Raw genomic sequence first — 20628 nt, forward strand, 5'->3', positions numbered from 1 at the left:
TGTGTGCTGACATACCTGCTGTCTTCTGACAGAGCTGGTAGATCTGTGATGGAAATTCTTGTCTTCTGGCCTAAGATCTGAACTTAGCGTGGAGACCTGGTCAGAGTTAGGGCCAGAGCCCTGAGCCGCAGCATCGGACTGCTCGGACACCACAGCCTGTAACAAAACAAACAAAAAAAAAAAGACAGTGACTGTGTTTGTGAGACAGATAAAATAAGACAGACTTAGAGGTAAGAGGAACTGGTTTGGTGACAGCCTTGATTTTGTTAAGCATATGCTAGAAAACAAAATTGTCTACAATATGCTCTAAATTTGAGCAGTTCAACAGTTTAGAAAGTAAACATCTTGTGTAATGTGAACCTCAACAAATCTATACTCTCAAGGGGCTACAGACAGGTCATTAATGATCCATAACTTGTGACTTGTAAACGGATCTTAAAAAGTTTGTTTCTGATTTTTCACTTCAAAATTATAGACTTGCTTAAGTTTAGAATACATACTGCTCAGACTGCTTCCTAGTCAATACCCACTGTAAAACAGATTTTATTTTTCGTTGGGAATTATCAAACAATCAAAAACATATAATGGTAAATTTTAGCAGTTGTTAATATTGCCAAATTCTAAAAATAATATTAATAGTTAATACAAAACACAAGCTTCAATACAAGTTGTAGTCTTTGTGTACTTTCTGTTTTCCTCTCTATGACTTTAAATTGCAGTTTACAGAAAACAGCACATAAATAGGATAGACCAATTTGCCAGCTGACATACATCTGAATACACTTCAATGCAATTGTTCCCCACCGAGTCAGAGATGAGCTCACAGTTAGATCAGAGGCACATTCAAATCTTAACAGATTAGTGGGCGACCAAGCAACCTTTAATTCCACCTTTTACTGAATCCATGGCAGAGGTGAAAATTATTCCAAGGAAAGTTGACAAAGTTTTGAATGTGACACACTGATGTTAAAGCACAACTCTGCTGCAACACATACACACAAAAGCAACTCAAATGTAAAACTTTCTAACAATAACCAGTGAGTAATTCAAAAGACTGACTGTGTCTCTGAGCTACTATCCAGCAGCTTCTTTACACCTCAGCACACAGCATCAACAACCAAGACAAACTGAAGGGGACAAGGATTAGGGAACAACCTACAGAGGAGCAAGTTGTTACGCATACACGCCCACAAAATCCTAGAGTACAACTGTGCATGTATAGACTTTGTAAAGTATATGTCACTTTCATTTTAATCTTCAAACTTTTGCTGCTTTTGATATGAACACTTTATATGGCCTATCATGACGGTCTGTGTACACAAACATATTATAGTTTGAAGTGATAAGCATGAATTTAGTTTTTGAGACAGTTGCATTCTATTGCCAAAGGACATGTGCTGTATATACAGTTTGTATAGACTTAGTCAAAGCTTTTTACCGTGACATTAACACTTATACACCCACATACCTCTATCACCTGCAGATATTCACACCTGTCTCTTCTTAAATCCTTAATAAAAAGGTGTGAAACACCGAGCGAACAGCCTCGCCTGCTGCTATCAACAACACTTCTACTCAACACATCAAATCAAAGCCTTTTGACAAACAAAGGCCTTCACAACCGTGTTGTACTGGGAGGCCAGGTCGTGAAGAAAACCACGCAGGATGTCATCACCTTTTTTCCAACAAGTCCTGATTGCATTATCAGAAACCTGGCATCTGGGCGTGACCTTGTTAACTGCCAGGGTAATCAACTTTAACCAAAGGGGAGGAGAGGGGATGATAAATTATTAGTGAGGAAGATTTTGTTCATGTTTTATTAAATTGGCCTGTCAAAGGGGGTTGGTCAAATTATCTGGGGCCTCGTTTATTGGAGGCCGGCCATATTGGCGCATCTGTTACAATTATTTATAATTTCCAGGCAGGCAGGAGGATGGAGTGCGTTTTTCGGCATCAGCCACATAAAGCAATTTAGAAATTAACTGATGTGGGAGTGTCTGACTTTCTTTCCTCTTGCAATCTCTCTTGTCCCCATCCTGATTTTTATCCAGCAGAAAACAGAAAAACATGGAAACCATGAAGGAGCAAAGATATAAAAGGGAAAAAATAAACATATTACAAGCAGCTTAGTGAAACCAACAGACAGGGAGCGAGCACGAGACTAAAAGGGAAGAAGAGCGTATGCAGGTGTAGCGAAAAAAAGAGCAAGAGATTGGAAGGAGGCTGAGGGAGGGAGGGAAAAAAGGAGAAAAGCCGGTCTTGGTAATTACTGAACACGATTAGGTTCTTGGGGGAACTTGTCTGGCACTCGCGGCCCTCGCTGGTGAGGATGCGGCAGGCAGGACCATATGGAGCGAGGCTTGTGATTGTGCTCCCTGAAGCTCGTGACCCGTCTGCTGCCGAGCCCTTGAGCTGAATTTGAAATGAGACTTGCCAGGCCTAATGTTCTACACATGCACCATTTATGCCACAAAACAAATCTGATCACTGTTAATTATGGAGTAGCTATAATCAGGAGGGGCCCCCACCCCACACACACAAACACACACACACACACACGACAGCATGAATACACAAATACAAGCTCACAGGATCACTTCCACACACATCTGTGGAAACAAAGTGATTGGATAGGCCTGCGAAGTGAGGGCTATAAGGTGGATGCTCCCCACCAGGCCAAGTGCACTTTGTATTCAAGATGGTGATTCTTCAAAGAATGTGCGTGTGCATTTATGTATGAGCATGTTAACTGGTAGCACAGTGGAAAGGGACTTTATAGAAGGACAGCACACAGTAAGTTGGATGTAGGTGCGTCTATGTTTTCTGTGTGTGTGTGTACAACAGCCCTGAGTCCTCCCACACAGTCTGTTTGACCCGGGTGTATGTGCTCGAACGAGTGAGTGTACGCCTCTGAAGCGGCACATGGCTGCGCTTCATTAATGAGGCGAGCTGTGCTACACTGAGGTTCTCATCTAATGAGAGCAGTTGAGCTTGTAAAACACACCACTGGCGTCTATGTCATTAGTATGTCTCCGGCCCTGGACATGGCCCAGCTCCAGTACACACTCATACCCAAACTCAAGTTGACAATACAATTTACTGATAACACACACAGCATACACAAGATGAATGGTTGATAAATGTGGTACTTTAAGAAATCAGACTATAATTTGTAGGCATTATTTGTACTCATAAGCGTAACACAGTATTTTCATGTCAAGAAGTCGAACTTTAGTATATGAAAACGAAAGACATGTAAATACAAGCAGCAAGCTGCAATAAATGTTTAACATACTCTGAGGGAGGTCCTGAGTGTTGAGGTAAAGGAGAGGCCTTCAACTTGAGTCAAAACAAGACCAATGCGAAAGTCAATACGAAAATATCACACTTAGCCACCTTCCCATCACATTCTCCTCAATCTCAACAGAGACGACTGTACGTGTCTTGAAACGTATTCAAGGTGAAAATCATACACAGGCTGAATTCAATGCTTCTTCTTTCCTACTTGTATCTATCCTTATACCATTCTATGGAGCTCCAAAAGGTCAAAGACATCGAAAATGTCGGTTCGGCACAGTAAATAAAAATAAAAATATACAAACTACAATATAGAGAGCCACTGGCTGACTCAATTCTGTTTGTTCAGTTTTTAGATGAAAACAGTGTTTCCATGTTTCTTTGTAGAATTAGGGTTTCATCATTTTCACTTGATGTTTGCTATTAATGATGATGATGATCAAAAGAAACGCCTCACCAAAGCCAAAGGTGACCAGGCAAATGGTGGGTGTATTTATGCACGCATGTGTGTGCAACTAGTACTTTAATTATACATCTAACAGTGTTTAGATTGACAAACATAAATAACAAGCCGGAAGCAAATGTTTATTAAAAAAAAAAAAAAGAGTTTAAGGATAAAAATCTGTTTAGAAAAGCCAACAAGAGACTTTCCTGTTGCTGTTTTCTGTTGTTCTTTTGTACATCTTGTGCTAAATCTGCATAAAAATGCCAATTTGTCACTTTAAAATGCATCATTACTACAAACGACACTAACACTGGTTCTGCTCTATTTAGTGCCCCAATGACGCAAAGCAAAGCAAATCCAGTCTCCAATCAACAAAATGGAATTCAGCCATTGTTAAATTCATGATCTATACTTTTCTGACTGCATCATGTCAAAATATCTGTTGTGAAACAGGTGTGTTGTGCATTAAAAAAAAAGTTTCAGCAAACATTTCAAAAGACACAAGTGCTTCTTTCCGTTATATTTAGATAAAACTTTTCTGGATTGAATGCTTAATTTTCCCTTTCCAATGTTGATGAGAGAATAACCAGTGCTTTGAATGACTGCCCACACAATTAACAGCTTACCACTCATTTAGTGTGGTGATGATTCCAGAAAGCCTCAGGGTCTGCTATGGATTCTAATGTTGGTCTTTAATCACGGCTCAGCTCTGATAGTAGCCAAACACAAGACTACTGTAAATACAATGATGCATTTAGGGAGATAGTTGTAAATGATTAAATGTTCTATTCGGTGAGTTTTTTGTCCACTAATGAGGGATCCTCCCTCTCTCTCTGCCTCCCTGATTGTAATGATGACCACCCAACCTGGCAACCCAAACCTCCATAACTTGGCATTTTGTTCAGAGAGCATTTCATCGTGCATGGAGGTCATCCAGGTGCAGGATGATCAGCCAGGCCCGACAGCTAGAATACTGGGGCATTAGGCCACTTACAGCATGACATTACAAAGATATTTCACTGTTTTCAGAATGCAAACAGACAAATGTACCCACAATACAACTCTCGAAAAAACAGTAAAAGTGCTGTAGTATAGGAACAATTAGTTGATCTGTTGATGAACTAAACAATTTTGAGGATCAACAGTGAGTCATTCATAAAGCAATAACACCATGCACTCTGCGGTTTTAGTTATTCCAGTACGGGAATTTGTTTCTTTCTTGGTTTATATCTGTCTAAATTTAATGTATTTAGGACTGACGGCTGACAAAATAAGACATTGTAAGACGTTGCTTTCTGCTTGTGGAAACAGAAGGCCATTTTCTACATTTTTTAGTTTTTCTTTCTGGTTCATACATCATCACAATTACCAACAATCAAACCATAATTATGTCATTATGGTGGTATGCCTCTCAAGAAATCAAGATGCAGTTTATGTCCATGTCTGTCCAAATCTTCTGGATATAAAATGTCATCACTTCATAAATTTATCCCATTAGACACTTGTGTGAAACTTTGATATGATTAGTGTATACATTTTTGCGTTATGATCACAAACGTGTTTTGTGAAGTCACACTGATCACCAAAATCTAATCAGTGCATCCTTTAGTGCAAGTAAAAGTTTATCTCAAATTTAAAGTCATCCCCTAAGGTGATCAAGACACACTGGTTTCACGAATATGGGACAGGTACACGCATGGACGTACAGACAGACAACCTGAAAATACGATGAAAATGTAATGCCTCCATACTTGGCAGGTGCAGAGACATAATGATAGCTATCAATACTGAAATACTGCTGTTTTAAGAAATCTTAATCTAATAAAGGTTGATTGATATAGAAGGTCACATTATTTAACTAGAAATGATTGACATCAACTGACAGCTTGGCAGAGGAGTTGGTTTCACCGAACACTGATCATATTTAAGTCTTTGTAAAGTCTTGTTAAGCTTCCTGTAAAGAGTTAACTTGGCATACGACGCGAGAGAACAGACAGTCAATCTTTGTGCACAGCATGGAAGTATAACACACAATGAGTGTTATTCCTCTCACCTACCCTCCTCCTTTATCCCACCCCCACCTAAACCACGGCGGGAGGGGTGTTCAAAGCCGTCGCTCTGGTCCGTATTCAAATGAGCACCGCGTTTCCCCCCTGTGCTCCTGTTGCGATCAGCACTTTGATCACCTCCAATGGTAACTTCCACCAAAACATTTAAAATTAAAATTAAATCTGCCTTAACAACCTGAGCATTTGAATTTAACAGGTGTTCGGGAGGAAGTTGTTACAGAATTTGCGATTATGTGCTCAGATACACACACCTTTCGTCAAACACGCGCCCACGCAGACACAGACGTACACACATACGCACAACCTGTCAGTGAAATTACAGAGTGGGAAACAGAAAGCCCTCCTGACTGAGTGCTATACCTTGGGATACCTGATCTGTTCACTTTGATGTCAGTAGGTAAGAAAGTTAAAGAAACAAATCAGCCAGACAGGAGCTACATGTGTTCAGTAAACAAAAGTTATTATTTATTCTTAGCTTTGGTTATACACATGGCTATTTTTGTAATTATTTCTCAGCCATGGAAATGTGTGATACCTTTTTTTCCTTTTTGACCTGCGTGGCAAGGAGACAAAGGGTGGAGTGCATTAGTGCGATAAAACAAATACACGTATGCACAATCTATATACGTGCGTGCATGCATACACGACCACACACACGACCACACACACACACACACACACGCACGACCACACACACACACACACACACACACACACACCACTAACTGCATCTCCTCTAAATGTAGTATTAATTACTGGAGGAACACTGCAGTACTGTATTTAATTACTGACTAAATGATCCATTTATACTTTACCGCTGGTTAAATTAACAGGGTTAAGTGAGACAGGGTGATTGTAACTCACTTAACATTTGAGCTGATATCTTTTAACTTCCACAGTCTGGGGGCAGCACTTTCAGAAAATCAACCAATCAAATTAAGAAATTACAGTCTGTGGAGGCACAGATATTACTCAACTGCTGCAGAAATATTATCTTAGCTGCATCAGCTCCACAGTCGTGTTATTGGAAACAGGATACATTTCAAACTGAAGCGAAAATCATACTGCAGAACAGATTGACGTACTCCTTATAACAGCTATTGCAGTGCTCTACAATATTGATGGACCATGGTGGCTGAAGAGCACAAGATACAGATACTTTTCTCCACCAAATGAATGACACTGTGTGGTCCAACACCTATCACTAGATCGTTAAGACTTATTAAAGGCCTGTGTTGCTTGGGGTGACAGTTCAAAGCTACTGAGCCAAAGCCAAACTCCTGGTGACTGACAGATGTAGAACCGTAACATCATCTTCAAGAACATTACTGGGCTGCAATTAAATCACCTCTCTCCACCTCTTATCTGCCTTTACGATCTGACCGGAGAGTGTTAAAAGGACTTCCAGTTACCTGGGTGGGAGGAGGGAAAGAAGATAGATGAAGTAAGTAAGTCAGAGAGTGCACGTGTGCCTAGGCCGGAGAGTGAGAGAAGATCAGATAGCTGACATAAAAGACACTGGTGCTAAGAGAGGCGGCTAGATCAAGGGTGAACTAGAGAAATATCAAAAGAATGATTCTGAGTTAAAGACCACCACCACAGGCCATGCTGGGGCTTGTCAGTTACTGCTGTGCCTGCTAATCCACCTACACATTGCTGTACCTTAGGACAATTACACACTAACCCCGGACAAGTGATTGACAGAGTGAACAAAATCTAATGTTTATTGTGTAAGGAAAAAGATAAATACAGTATTCTGAAAAACATTAAGGATACAAATTGTGCTATCATTACCCACACAAATTAATAAGACATTTCAACAACTTCTGCAGCAGAGCAGGAATCATTGAAGAACCCTTGTTAGCCTAGAGTTTTTATGCACTTTATAAAGTCTACAAAAAGAGGGCCTTTGTGGGAGAGACGGTAAAAAATAAGACGAGTGTTTACCTTAAGGTTGGTTTGTCTGTTTGGTGGGGGGTAATGGGCCGTCTGCTGAGTCTGTTGCTGCTGCTGTTGTTGCTGCTGAAGTTGTATTTGTTCCTGTTGTTGCTGTAGCTGGGCCTGGAGTTCCAAGATATGTTGGTCCTTCTGAGCCAACTGGCTGCTGAGCTCCTGGTGACTCTGACGGAGCTTGGCCTCACTAGTGACAAGAGCCTGGTAGCACTGACTCAACTCCTTGTACAGCTGTCAACAAACATAAATGAGACAGAACTGTTGGAAAAGCAGGGAAGGAGGGTGAAGAGGAAGGAGAATGAGTCAAGTCAACCAGAGACGGGATCTCAAATGGAGGAACATGACACCAAATACTAATTAGCTGATGTGGAAACTGTTATATGTATTCATAAATGAATGCTTACTTATTTCCGATAACTGAGAAATACATGGTGAAGACGATGTAAATAGTGAAAAAGTAGCAAAAAGAAAGGCTGAGCAGAAAATAAACAAAAAAAGGTGATATGTAGTAGGCCCACAAAGGTTTCTTAATAGCCCCGTTTTATGATTTATAATTGCAACATGTCTCTCTCTATAGCTCCCCTTGCATAGTGCTGTGTATGCCACAGTGGCACAGCCATCAGACGGAGGTGTAGTACATTGAGAACCCACTCACAGTAACTGGATACAGTGAGAAAAGTACTTTTCTGGCAGTAGTAAAATAATTGTAGGTTACAACTAGCTTGGAAATAAATCACAACAGCGGGTGAGGCCCAAATTGAGTGCAACAGAGTGGTTATAATAGCGATGAATTTGAGGTTTGGCATGTGTGAGTACCCGCTGATAGGAAGTGGTGTCAGCAGTATGTGCCTCTTCTTGGTTCCTCAGGACCCTCTGTGTGTCTAGGTTGAGTCCTTCCAGTTGCTTGATCAGGTGGCTCTGCTCTGCTGCATGCTCTGTGCTCTGTCTGTACAGAGTCTGCACTTCTGCAAAATCACGACTACAACACAGACACACTGAGCGTGTTATACACAGTCAAACTGTACATAGTATAGCATTGCTTTTGAAAACAATCTGTGTATGTATAGTGATGCAATTGTTTTTTCCATCTACATGCCGAAATTACATGTCCAAGTTTATTGAATAAATTTAGGATGAAAAATCTAAAGACCCTGTATTCATGATAAAATAATTCCATTAAATAAGAAATCAAGAGCATGTCTGAACATCTGAATTATCAGTGTTATTGTTTTTTTTGTTTTAAAATAAAATTAAAGATGGAAAAATGTTAAAAAGACAAAATTCTGCTAAATATGTAATTCTTTTTTTTATTGTAGTCAGTACATATTCCACACAGAAACATGCTAATAATAATCATAATAATCACATATTGCATATTACATCACTGTAATAAATCAAGGACAGTGATATATTTGTTATATTACTTCTTATATCAACAATGACTACATTTCTGAACAGAGCAACATTAATTAGCATCAGAGGTCATTTGTTTTGTGTCCTTCCATGGAATCACCACAAAGTGCTCCTCTAACTTATAAGGACATCTTTAATCACCTACCTAAAGCCTTAGAATTCTCTATAGCCCTGGTGTGACTGACATGTCAGAGTGCCTCTGGCATTAAAACAGAAAAGTAGTTAAAAAAGGTTGAGATTACCACTAAGGCTCCTACAGTTCTCACAGTTTTTATCATATCGACTAAAGCTTAGCCAAAGCCTGCCCTGTTTCCCTTTTCTCCCTCTTTTAAAGCACATCCACTATGCAGGGCTTATCAAGTGGCTTTAGGTGAGCCAGAGTGGAAGAAATCTGTGTCACCCCAAAGGGTGTATTAGGTATTAGGGTGTGGTTGTTACAAGAACAAAGACACTGCTTCAGTTGGTAGGGCTCACCGAAGTCGATCGAGTTGCTCCTCTTTAGTTGCTACCTCCCTCTCTTTGGAAGAAAGCTGGGCTTCGAGACTTCTACTGTGGCTCTGCAAGGCAGACAGCTCCTGCCAAGTCTTGTGCAGCTCCTCCTCCAGATCCTGATGTCGAAGAGTAGCAATGACTTTAAATTGAGAGTCTTTTGCACAAAAATCTTTCTGAAGAAATATGTATTGTTAGCATTTTCATGCCAGCCTATTAATGTGTTTGTTCTGACTCTATATGACCCAGCCCTTAATCCACAGGCAAATGTGGTTGACTTCACATATGTAATTGTTATACATCATATATCTACTTGCTGTTAATAAATGTCTACACCTCACACATTTACTGAGAAATTCTGCAAAAAGTGCAACAATATAAATTAATAAATTATTGTAAAAACAAACCAAAAAAACTTAGTTTAAAGTCAGCCAAGGAGTAGAGTGGTTTAGATATTAGACTTTAAAAAAAGCTGGCCTTTATTTGTGTGAAACTGTTTCAGCAGATCAACCCAAGAGCAACACTTAGATGGGTCTAACACTACACCAAAATAATTTGAGACTGCATCCCCTGCTGTAATGTTGTTTTTGTGTGTTAGGGGCAGGCATGGTGTTAGTGATAGATTTTTCTTAATGAGAAGAAATAATTAGTGTAAGGCAGACTACATGACATCAAACACCAACAAGTCACCAAACCCTGGATAAACCAAATGCCAAATCAAGTATTCACTGACAATTACAAGATAAAAAGACTTTTTAAAGTGTTGTAATATATACATTGGTGTGTTTACACATCCAGGAGGGACTAAATGACAACATTTGCATTAGCTTAGGGGCTGCAGGTTTCAACATTTTTTTCATTCCTGCACAGTTTAAGAAAATATAATAACCATATTTTATCTATGCATACGCGACTGAATTAAATGATAAAGTCCTGGACAAATCTTTGCCATGTCAAACAAATTGGCATGATGTATCCCCTGTGCATCCCATATTCTCAATCTCCATCTTTCAAATCAATGTACGATACAAAAAATGAGGAACAGGTGGAGTGTCTTAGGCTGTGATGGATGTGCATATACTAGTTGCTGGGCTCCATCCCATCCAAGTGTAATTACTCGGCAGCCCTGACTTATTCAAGACTTTCTGTCTGACTCCATTTGACTAGGGGAGCAATATGTTTCATAACGATTAGTTTTTAAGGAAGGGGAAGAATGTGAGGTTCTCCTCCAGCTCTTATGTCTTGAGACTCTAGTATTGCTAGGAAGCTGATTTCTGGAAAGAAATGCCAACAGGCAGCATATTGAAATGAAAAACTCTTTCAGGACTTTGACTGCCACTTGATTAGTTAAATATTCAAAACACTGTCCCTGCATTTGCCATTTCCAAAGAGATGAGAAGTATTGATCCATATTGATGAGCAATTAAGCAATAGACAGATTCTGAAAACTACCTGCTTGCATTTAGGGAGAATGAATGACAGACCACACACAACCACCAGAAACTCTGAAAACCACACATGCCAACAATTTCACAGAAGTTCCCTTCAGTTATGGTCAACTCAATTCATTTTTTACCCCAACCCAGCAAGATCTGTCTTCCCCATGTTAAATCATAATTTTTCCTTCCTTTGAATATAGTCCCTGCATATTCAATTATGTGCTTTGCTACTGAGATCTTTTTATATTCACAAGCTGAGGAGAAAAGGGTGTGAGGGATCAGAGAGTTCAAGGTGTGTGTGTGTCTGAATGGACTTGTCACCGTGTTCATACCTTTAATCTGGCCTGGGCAGCATCCCTCTGGTCTCGTTGGCTGTTGGCCTGCCTCTGTTTCTCCTCCAGGTCAGCTCGCAGGGCGGCACAGCGGGAAGTTAATCCCTCTTTCTCCTCCTCCAGAGCCTGCACCACCTGCTGCTCCTCCTCCTCTTTCCTCCTACACTCCGTCTTCATTTCCTGAACAAGAGAGGTGTGTGTGTGTGTGAAGAGGAGAGTGGGGGGTCACAGGGCCAAATAAACAACAGTGACGAAAGAAGAGAAATAGAAAAAGTAGCAATTCAAACTGAGAAAAGGAAAAAAGAAAGCTGGAGAGGTACAAAAAGAAGCAACCCATGGGGTTGAAGCTGAAATGAATATGTAAACAGTGGACCGGCTTTTCTGCGGGAGCCCCCTGCATGGGTCGTTGATTGGCCAAGGTCACCTGTGCGGTATGACTGGGCCCACGTGGCCAGATGTTGGTTGGTGTGGGCCGAACTGTGCCGCAAGAGCTGGGCTCATGTAGGTGCAGGGGCCAGTCTGTCAGCTTTAATGACAGTCTCCTAATGAGAGCGGTGCTTGCTACGAGACCCATTACACTCAACCTAGGTCTCCTTTGATGCTGTCCCCCACGATTTCTCACCATGAGACCCCACCAAGACTGTGTAAGGACCATTCCTTTATCAATTAATCATAACCGTGTCCCATCTAGGCATAATTAGGTAGAAGCCACACTATCATGTGCACACTTTTCACTTTCCCCCTACTGAAGGAGGCATTAAGTATTTATCTGCAAGTTAACAACCTGCTTTCCTTTGACTCCTTCTTTCTATCTCACACACACAGACTTTCCAGCTGTTAAGTATTCTCTGTTGTCAGTGGCAAGAAAGAAAGCTAAAAGCAAAAAAAAAAAAAGAAAGAGAGAGAGAGAAAGAGTAAGGGCAAAAACGAGAGAAGACGACACAAAGACACTGAGATTGTGTTCAAGAGGGCTGAACAATCCTCTTTCTCTTCTAAATGATTCAAATGCCTGAGGCTATAGCCACGGGGGACTTGTCGTGTTAGGTGCCACACAGAAAAGAGACTTTTCGAATCTGAGGCCCAGACTGCCACAGAAAATTTGTTCCACCAACCTTAAGTTTCTGACTGCTATTGACCAGTTGTTCACGCAGAGCTGTCAGCTCCTTCTTCATTAAAGCACTCTCGTCTTCCACTGTTGTCCTCCTCTGTGCAAAGTTGTTAATCTCCTGCTGCTGTCCTGTCACTTTCTGTGGCAGGACAGAGAGATACAGAAAAAAGGCAGTGCACGACAGTAAGAAAGGAAAAGAGAAAGAGATCCACAGGTTACATTATGCATTTCAGTCCTGGAAACTCAAATCAAAAATGTAGATTTTGTTCTTACTATGGACTGAACAACACATAACACACGATACGAACCCAAATTACATCTGTGACTACGAAATAGAAAAAAATCTTAAATAGAAAAAATTCTGATATTTTTTTAAATCTTGATTTTCACCATGTAACAGAAATACAACAGAAAGTAAAGATTTATTTTTTAATCATCTGTTCTGCTGTTTTCTTGTTTGAAGAAGGTTATCATCACATCGATAAAGCCTCAGAAAACGCCCATCGCAATTTTCTAGAACCCTCAGAAAAGTCTTGTTTTGTCCAACCAACAGTCTAAAACGCGAAGGTATTCAGTTTACAGGGAGAGTAAGACAAGAAAAACAAGCAAGCTGGTATATTTAAGAAATCAACTTTTTGGAATTTTAGTTTGTAAAATGTCTGAAAACAATTTACTATGCCATCAAAGCCAATTCATTTTCTGTCTCACTGACGAATAGACTAAAGAAAAGCCACCACACATTCAATTTTCAACACTTAACTGACCCTCATTTCAATTAAATAAGCAGTCACAAACAAAAAAAAATCCCTCTGATAATTAATTTAACGGTTCTCAAGATTCAGCAAACAAGAGGCCAACAGAAATGGTACAATGATTTAATGACCACCAACTTTTGATGTTGGTATATGTTCAATTCATGTTTTTTTGGCAGCCTTTGTGGCCCTAGTAGAAGGAAGCTGGCTTCTTAACACTGCATCAGCTGGGGTTTGGCATTGGCTGGTAATCCACAGCCTTCTGTGGGTACACCCTCCTCTCAAATAACACTGTGCTCTGGGATGCAGTTAATTGCCATGTTGAGGGAAATCGCTCAGATATATCCAGATAGTGGATTTAGCGTTCCTTGCTACTTCTAGCTTGCCGTTCTAAGAACAGAGGGGCTTTAATAGAGATTTATACTGGAGAGCAGAAAATAAATTCAAACGCTGATAATGAGATAGGAAAGAACAATTTGAACCCCAGTAGCGCTCAATTGATAGAGGAGAAAAAAAGGGGGGTTCCGCCAAGTTAAGAGGTCTAGGACAGAAAGATTAGCATTTGAAAATTCCCAGTGCAGTTCAAAAATGAAAGCTAATTATGTTACAAAAGTATAGAGAAAAAGAGGTGGAGGAAAAATAGAAGACAGGGGAGAAAGAAAAAAAAAAAAGAAAAACATCATCAAAGTGGAAGAGCTGATACATTAAGAAAAATTTGAGATCCAATGTGGACTCAGCGAACCATCACATCTCCTAAAAAAGAGGGAAAACCAATTAATCACTATGTGGGTATGGCTCAAGACTATAGATGAGATGATGACTGTCAGAGGGCCGGATGACATAGCACAGAGCCCAGTGCTATTAATGAGCTTTTTAAATAAGCTGCAAAATTCTTTTGAACAAATGCAGCAAAAATGCAAGGTTTGTGTGAAAGCAGATTTGCAATTCTTCAGATAAGCTGATTAAACACACAGTAGGTTTACACTTAAACAAACAGCTCTTCAAGCAGCTAATAGCATGAATCGTTTTACCACTTAGCTTTAACTTAGCTGTTTGAGCTGTAAGCAAACTACAGACTTAGTAAGAGGGAGGCAAGTTAAAATTTTTATGTGTAACACAGAAGGTTGGTTCTTAAAATTGGCACATTGGAATAAAAGCTGAAGTTTAGCTGTGGGGAAGTAATCGTGTGTCCGCCGTTAATATAGTCAACTTTTAACAGCTCTAATATTGTCAATCAGTAAAGCTTTCAGCTCATCTAAGCCTTGTTAAAATCAAGCAGAGAACAAGTTTGAGCAGATCATTCCAAAAAATAATCATAAAGCAAATCTGAGATCAATGCAAAATGAAACATTTTTCCTTTTTAGGTGACATTTACATTGTATTGTGTCTTGTGTATTATATGTCACAGTGGCTGGAGACTTGGTGGATTATGGATTTACACTGACATTTGTGCAACTACAACACAGCAGAAACTTCAGGACTGCTCCTCTTCAGGTTTTTCTCTAACTTGTATACTTTCTAAGGTTATAAAGAATTACATTCTATGGTGAGCTTGTCCTGTCCTATGATATGGTAGGTTATTTTCTTTAGATTTGTAGCATCGTCAATAGTGTCAATACAGAAGCAATACAAAAAGAGATTTGCTTACCAGTTGGCTGTCATGGGTGCTAAAGCATCAGTCATTATTTGTACATGTTATCCTCTAGAATTCTACATTGTTTTTATTAAAACAATGCATCATTTTATATTCCTTTCATTTTGCTCAACATTACTTACTCTTTGCATCGTTGTACTATTTTTTATTGTACCTGTTCTTGTTGTGTACACAGCAGCGCTGACACAGCACTATTTAATTCCCCTGTATACCAAATATTGTACATGTGGAGAATAACAATAAATCTCATTTTGAATCTTGAACTTAAACACTAACTGAAGCAGAACATTCATAACAAATCCATATCAAGAGGGCCAAAACTATCAAGAGGGTTATGCTACAGTAGATGGGAGTCCCTGTGCTTGAAAGATATTTTGTTCACATCTTTGTAAATCCTGTGAGAAAACATTCAGCTATCTTGGCTGACTACAATATTTCACTGTCCTCAATCTAAAGGCACACATCTTGCATGAAAATAAAGTTTGCAAAACTAACACATCTTGTGGTCCTATGAGCTACTATTATGATTGCTTAGGAGGGTAATGTCAAAAAGCACTGGCAAGCTGATGACTCCATTACAGCCAGTCTCATTAAGAATGAACACAATTCTGGATGAGGGGCGCTAATGAAGGAGACTGACAGATGCTTCAGTGAAGAGATGATGATTTGGAGTAAATTACATTAGTGATGTCATTATCATTAGCCGTCATACCATCAAGAAATATTAGTAATGGGGGGAAGCAAAATCAGGTAAGAGAGAGAGAGAGATCAAGAGCTGAAGGGATACTGATAAAAATACGAAGAATGTGTTGAATGTATTGTTTTTTTATGATATGATATTTGAGTTTTACTTGACATTTGAGAGAGCTAGAAATAAATGTTTGCTTGTAATAGAAACCAAAGGAAAGGCAAAAGATTACCATGGAAAATGAAATACATGATATGAATCAGTTTTCGTGAAAGACATGAAATAAATAATTATATACAAGAAAAAGCTGTAAATGAAATGTCAGATAGTTCTGTAGTTGTCTGGAATTGACTGTTGGTCAACATCACAAGAATTGTAGATTTGTAAATATAAAAAGTATATTTAAAAAATATAAATGCAGTGAAACTTTTGCAAAAAGCAGATTTGATTTATGATGATGTTATTAGAGATTTCATTCCTTTTTGTGATTTTCCTTAATACACACAATTCGCAGTTTTGCTTAAATAATATCTCAAGCCTTCCCAATTAATGCGTCTGAGATTTAACAGACATTTGCTTAACACAGCGAGTAACAGCCTGTACTGTACCTGTTCCAGCTCTTGTATCTTGTAGTCTTTGGATTGGAGGATCTCCAACACTTTCCTGTCCTTCATCTCAGCTTTGTGCTTCTCACTAGGAAAAAAAAATATTTATGTGCCCATAGTAATCTTATAAATCATATACATGACATGGGATAGTAACATTAGTGTTTGTTAAGTTTATCCTCAGAATTCAACAGATGCAATGTCTGTACTAAGGTTTCAATGTTCATAAAATAGGCAAAATGTAAGTGTTTTGCAACTTTAAATCCCGATGGATGTACAATGGACAGAGGAAAAAAACAGGAGTATATTTGTACAGCATTTAAGTGTGTTTGTTGTGTCTCATTTTCAGTGTCAATGCTGGACTTTATAAATGTCTTGTAAAATGTTGATTTCCAAATGTCAGTTTTAAATTCTTTGTCCAAATGCTGCATTCATCAAACGAAAAAGACTCCTTCAACATGTAGCCAATGTTGTTTATTCTTTTCATATCTATTAAAGCCAAACTTCAGGAAAATGAAAACAGAAAGATTTATCTTCTCTTTCACTACAAAAGCAGAACTAGAGTTTTACAGCGCTGCAGCACCAAACTCTGAACCTTCTCTCAAGCCGACTAGCACCTCTTTTATCATAATGAACTTTTAGGGAGACAAAAACAAGGCTTCAATAGGGGACCTGTTTGTTTCAACTGCTTTAGACCACCAGAGACCACCCATTCCCTCCACTCATCACTTGCTCCTTCTACATCTCCCCTCTTTGAGGCCTTTTCTATCGTTTCTTTGCCTCTTCTGATCAGCCCTCTCCCCTGGCAGACACTGAAATAAGTATCTGGTGTCCCTGGAGGGGCTGGAACGCAGGCAGGCCTAGCTGCATCTCCTCGTATATTGGGCTGTGTTCACCATGTCCTGAGCAACCAACCAATCACTCTACATGATCCACACAGGAAGGGGAGGGAGGGATGAATGGCGGTTCCCAGTGGGCACCAGCGCTTGACTGGAGTCGACACAATTACCATGTCAATATCCTCCTGCGCATCAGGTGATACAATACACATACACTCTCTGGGTGCATGTTCCCCCACCGGTCTCTGCGGACCAACATACTTTGATGGGCTTCCTAAGGGGCTATAAGGAACTGAAGAGGGTGTGAAGAAGAAATGAGAGGCACAGGTATTGAGGCAGTTTCTGCATGCTGCTGCACTGTGTTTTACCTCTATTAAGGGTCTGCTAACAACTGACAGACCTCAGAAAGTGTGTGATATGCACCGGAAAATATGATTCTATTGCATCCTCTAAAGAAAAATGTCAGTAAAAACTAAAGTACTGAATAAACTTGTAAACTTTAACGCCAGTGGAATAAACAAATAGTTTTTAAAGTTCTGTGATAAATCAAAGACAATTTCAGGACACCATTCCCTCCCCCCCTAATAACAAAGAATATATTTCATGTATCCAAATGTGCATCATCAGGAATAAGCCTGAACCTCTGTCTTTTCTGAAAGTTCCCAGGCCACTATTTTTTATGTAGCTTAGCCATCCTGCAAAAAAGGTCATATTCAATCTCACAATTTATCCGATAAAGACAAGTATTTGGCAGGACTGTTTCAACTGTCCAGCATGTGAGCAGCAGAGGAAGAGTGTTTTCATTAAAAGGGTTTCCATTGTTTGAACTGCTAGACCGGGGATAAGAGGGCTTAAATCAGCATCTGCACCAGATTCCGTCATAACCCCCGAAGAATGGCCAAGGTGCTTTAAACACCCCTTGAATGACTTTCACACATATTCTCTTCACTCGTGAGATAAAGGAATGTTCAGCTGTTGAGCTTCTCAGGTAGCAATGTGAAAGATGAATGTACCCACCGCTCAACCACCAAACTAACAGCCTGGGTCAAGTCTGGATTTGCCACTTGCAGCCGTTTCCACAGGGACCACACAAACTCCTTGTCTGCCTGCGAAAATAAAGGATTCAGCAAGTCAACAGCTGATATTCTTAATTGAGATAAATCATTTTTAATAAATTTGATAATGAGTTTGATTTTGATCAATTCCTAAAAAAGGAAAAGCAGCAACACATCACAGCTCTTCTCAGTGAAAAAACAAACAAAAAAAAGAAATATCATGCTGAGTGACATTAGCATACGATAGTAGAAGCAGTCAATCAATAATTTAAACATCTTGTACAAAATAGTTTTTTTATCTGGCCTGCCCTCTCTAATCATGAGCCTCTCTTAGCAGTGCTGTGACCTTCGACTCAAGGGGAGCCAGCATTGACACTTGTCATTATGCACTATTTATGACTGTGGAGAGCTGGGATCCAAATCAAAACACAGCAGCGGAGCTTGCATTTTCTTTATTAATCAATTGCTCTCCGGATATGTTTTCCACTACAGCTCCAAAGTAACTAGCCCCAAAGAAACTCAAAACTGATGACAGAGAGAGTCATCTTCAAGTAGAAAAACCCAGCCAGCCCCTGACACATTTCCAATTCAAATTGTCTCGCTGGTTTTTCAAACATTTTTAAGCTACATTACATTTAATGAGGGACATCTAAAAACTACATTTTCTGACATTAAAAGACAGAATTATACCAAATCGACTTAATATAAAATTATCTGATAAATTATGTTCACATCATCATAAGATAAAAGTCATCCCTCCCACTGGAATCTACTGGTCTCCAATTAGTACATGAATTTTAACCCCCTTTTCAAAAGTGTCTAATCAATTATTTACTAAAATGGCAGAAACAGACCTTGATAAGACCATGAGCTGAACATATAAAGTGGAAGGACTGTAGATCTCTGTCTCTATATGCATCTGTGTGTTGGTGTGTGTGTGTGTGTGTTGGTGTGTGTGTGTGTGTGTGTTTACAGAGAGGGAACAGGGTGAAGGGAGATAGAGACCTCACCAAATCAACTCTGGAACGCAGCTAACGATTAAATTAAGCAGCATGGTTTACTTGAAATACGTGGTCTCCCTGTGTCTGGCCTTTGGCTGCCATTAGCCGTTCCACAGACAAATGTTCAGCGAGGACCCTCATCAAGAGCTCTCCTCTGCCGTATGTGTACTTAAAGATGAATTGGATATGTGTTTGATGATCTCTGAATTATTCATTTTGAATCTAGACACTGAAACACCATGGGCTAAACATACCAGAGAGAGTCACTGGAATTCAGCACATATTAGTAGTAGCATGGTCTAGCAGGAACATTTGCTGGCTGACAGAAGAGACTCTTTGTAGTTAATGGCTGTCCTGAAGTACATCATGCCAGAGACTTAAGACATCAGTGGTATTCAAATGCCACTATTTAAATTGTACACTGTACAACTTAAGGTCCTTATTGGATATACAGAATCGCTGATGTTCTACTTGAGATAAGACCACCAAGGACGGTCTCCATGTCAGTTAAGTGTGAGGCAAAAGGAACTGTCCATCTGACATAAATAAAGCATATAAATGAACTAATAACACTATATTTTAGTGCATTGTATTCGAAAGAAACATATTAATAGTGGTGTTACAGTTTAAAAGTGTGCATGTCAAATGTTTGCAGGACAAACAACTCCTCAATGGTATTAAAGAACAGCACTGTTATGAGAAATAAATGTTTTAGGTAGGTCTGGCTATAGGAACATCTTCTGGAAAAAAAACAGATATACAAATGGCAATATTTTCATATGATTTTTTTTTCCAGATGGCAGTTCAGTATGGCAATTTTTTCAGATGAAACAAATAACACACAGCAGTTCGGCTATGCTTGTCTTATACGACACACTTAATTTACTTACCACAACACCAGAAACAACATTTACCAAAATAATGATCTTCTTCCAACAAATTGCTTCACTAAATTTACAAAGCCAAAAGTGAGTGATGGCTCAAAATACGTGTCACCGATTGTTACGTCAGTAGCACTTTGTCTGCCACTTACTGTATTCAATCTAAGTACTGGTAAAATGGTAGTAAATAAATACGAAAAATAAATGTTTTTTTTGTTTACTGAATTACATAGGTGCATACATGGATTTGCAAGAGTATATAAATTTGTAAAGATATCGTGCTACTCCTACAAATTTACTGATTTAACTCAGTCCAGTTGACTTCAAAAGTCAAACCAAAGTTTAGACACAGGATGAAGAATGTAATAGACATACATTTAATTAGAGCTAAACAGCAGCACAACAAATGTTCCTGTCCCAGTGTGTTAGATGGTATCAACAGTGTAATAAAAACTCAAAGGTAACACCTCATCTGCTGAAATCCACAGCTGTCTACCTACCTGTACAGCAAGGTAGTGTGGATATGCAAAGTGAGAAATGCTGGGATCAATTCACTCATGTTATTAGACACCACCTGGTGGTGAGTATGCAAGGACTCCCTCAATCAC

At 39.4% G+C, this 20628-nt stretch overlaps 1 protein-coding gene across 1 annotated transcript in view; it reads right to left on the minus strand.

The window, feature by feature from the left end:
- Window positions 1-20628, minus strand: part of cntln (centlein, centrosomal protein) — an 82777-nt gene that overhangs the window by 60520 nt on the left and 1629 nt on the right. The window contains exons 3-10 of the mRNA XM_008298405.1: window positions 18101-18189; window positions 16248-16332; window positions 12550-12684; window positions 11438-11617; window positions 9652-9785; window positions 8581-8743; window positions 7759-7995; window positions 16-156 (exon numbers count right to left, since the gene is read on the minus strand). Coding sequence (XP_008296627.1) covers window positions 16-156; window positions 7759-7995; window positions 8581-8743; window positions 9652-9785; window positions 11438-11617; window positions 12550-12684; window positions 16248-16332; window positions 18101-18189 — 1164 coding nt within the window. The remainder of the gene's footprint in view (window positions 1-15; window positions 157-7758; window positions 7996-8580; window positions 8744-9651; window positions 9786-11437; window positions 11618-12549; window positions 12685-16247; window positions 16333-18100; window positions 18190-20628) is intronic.

Source organism: Stegastes partitus, unplaced genomic scaffold (assembly GCF_000690725.1).
Source record: "Stegastes partitus isolate 25-593 unplaced genomic scaffold, Stegastes_partitus-1.0.2 Scaffold1314, whole genome shotgun sequence".
Lineage (NCBI taxonomy): Eukaryota > Metazoa > Chordata > Actinopteri > Pomacentridae > Stegastes > Stegastes partitus.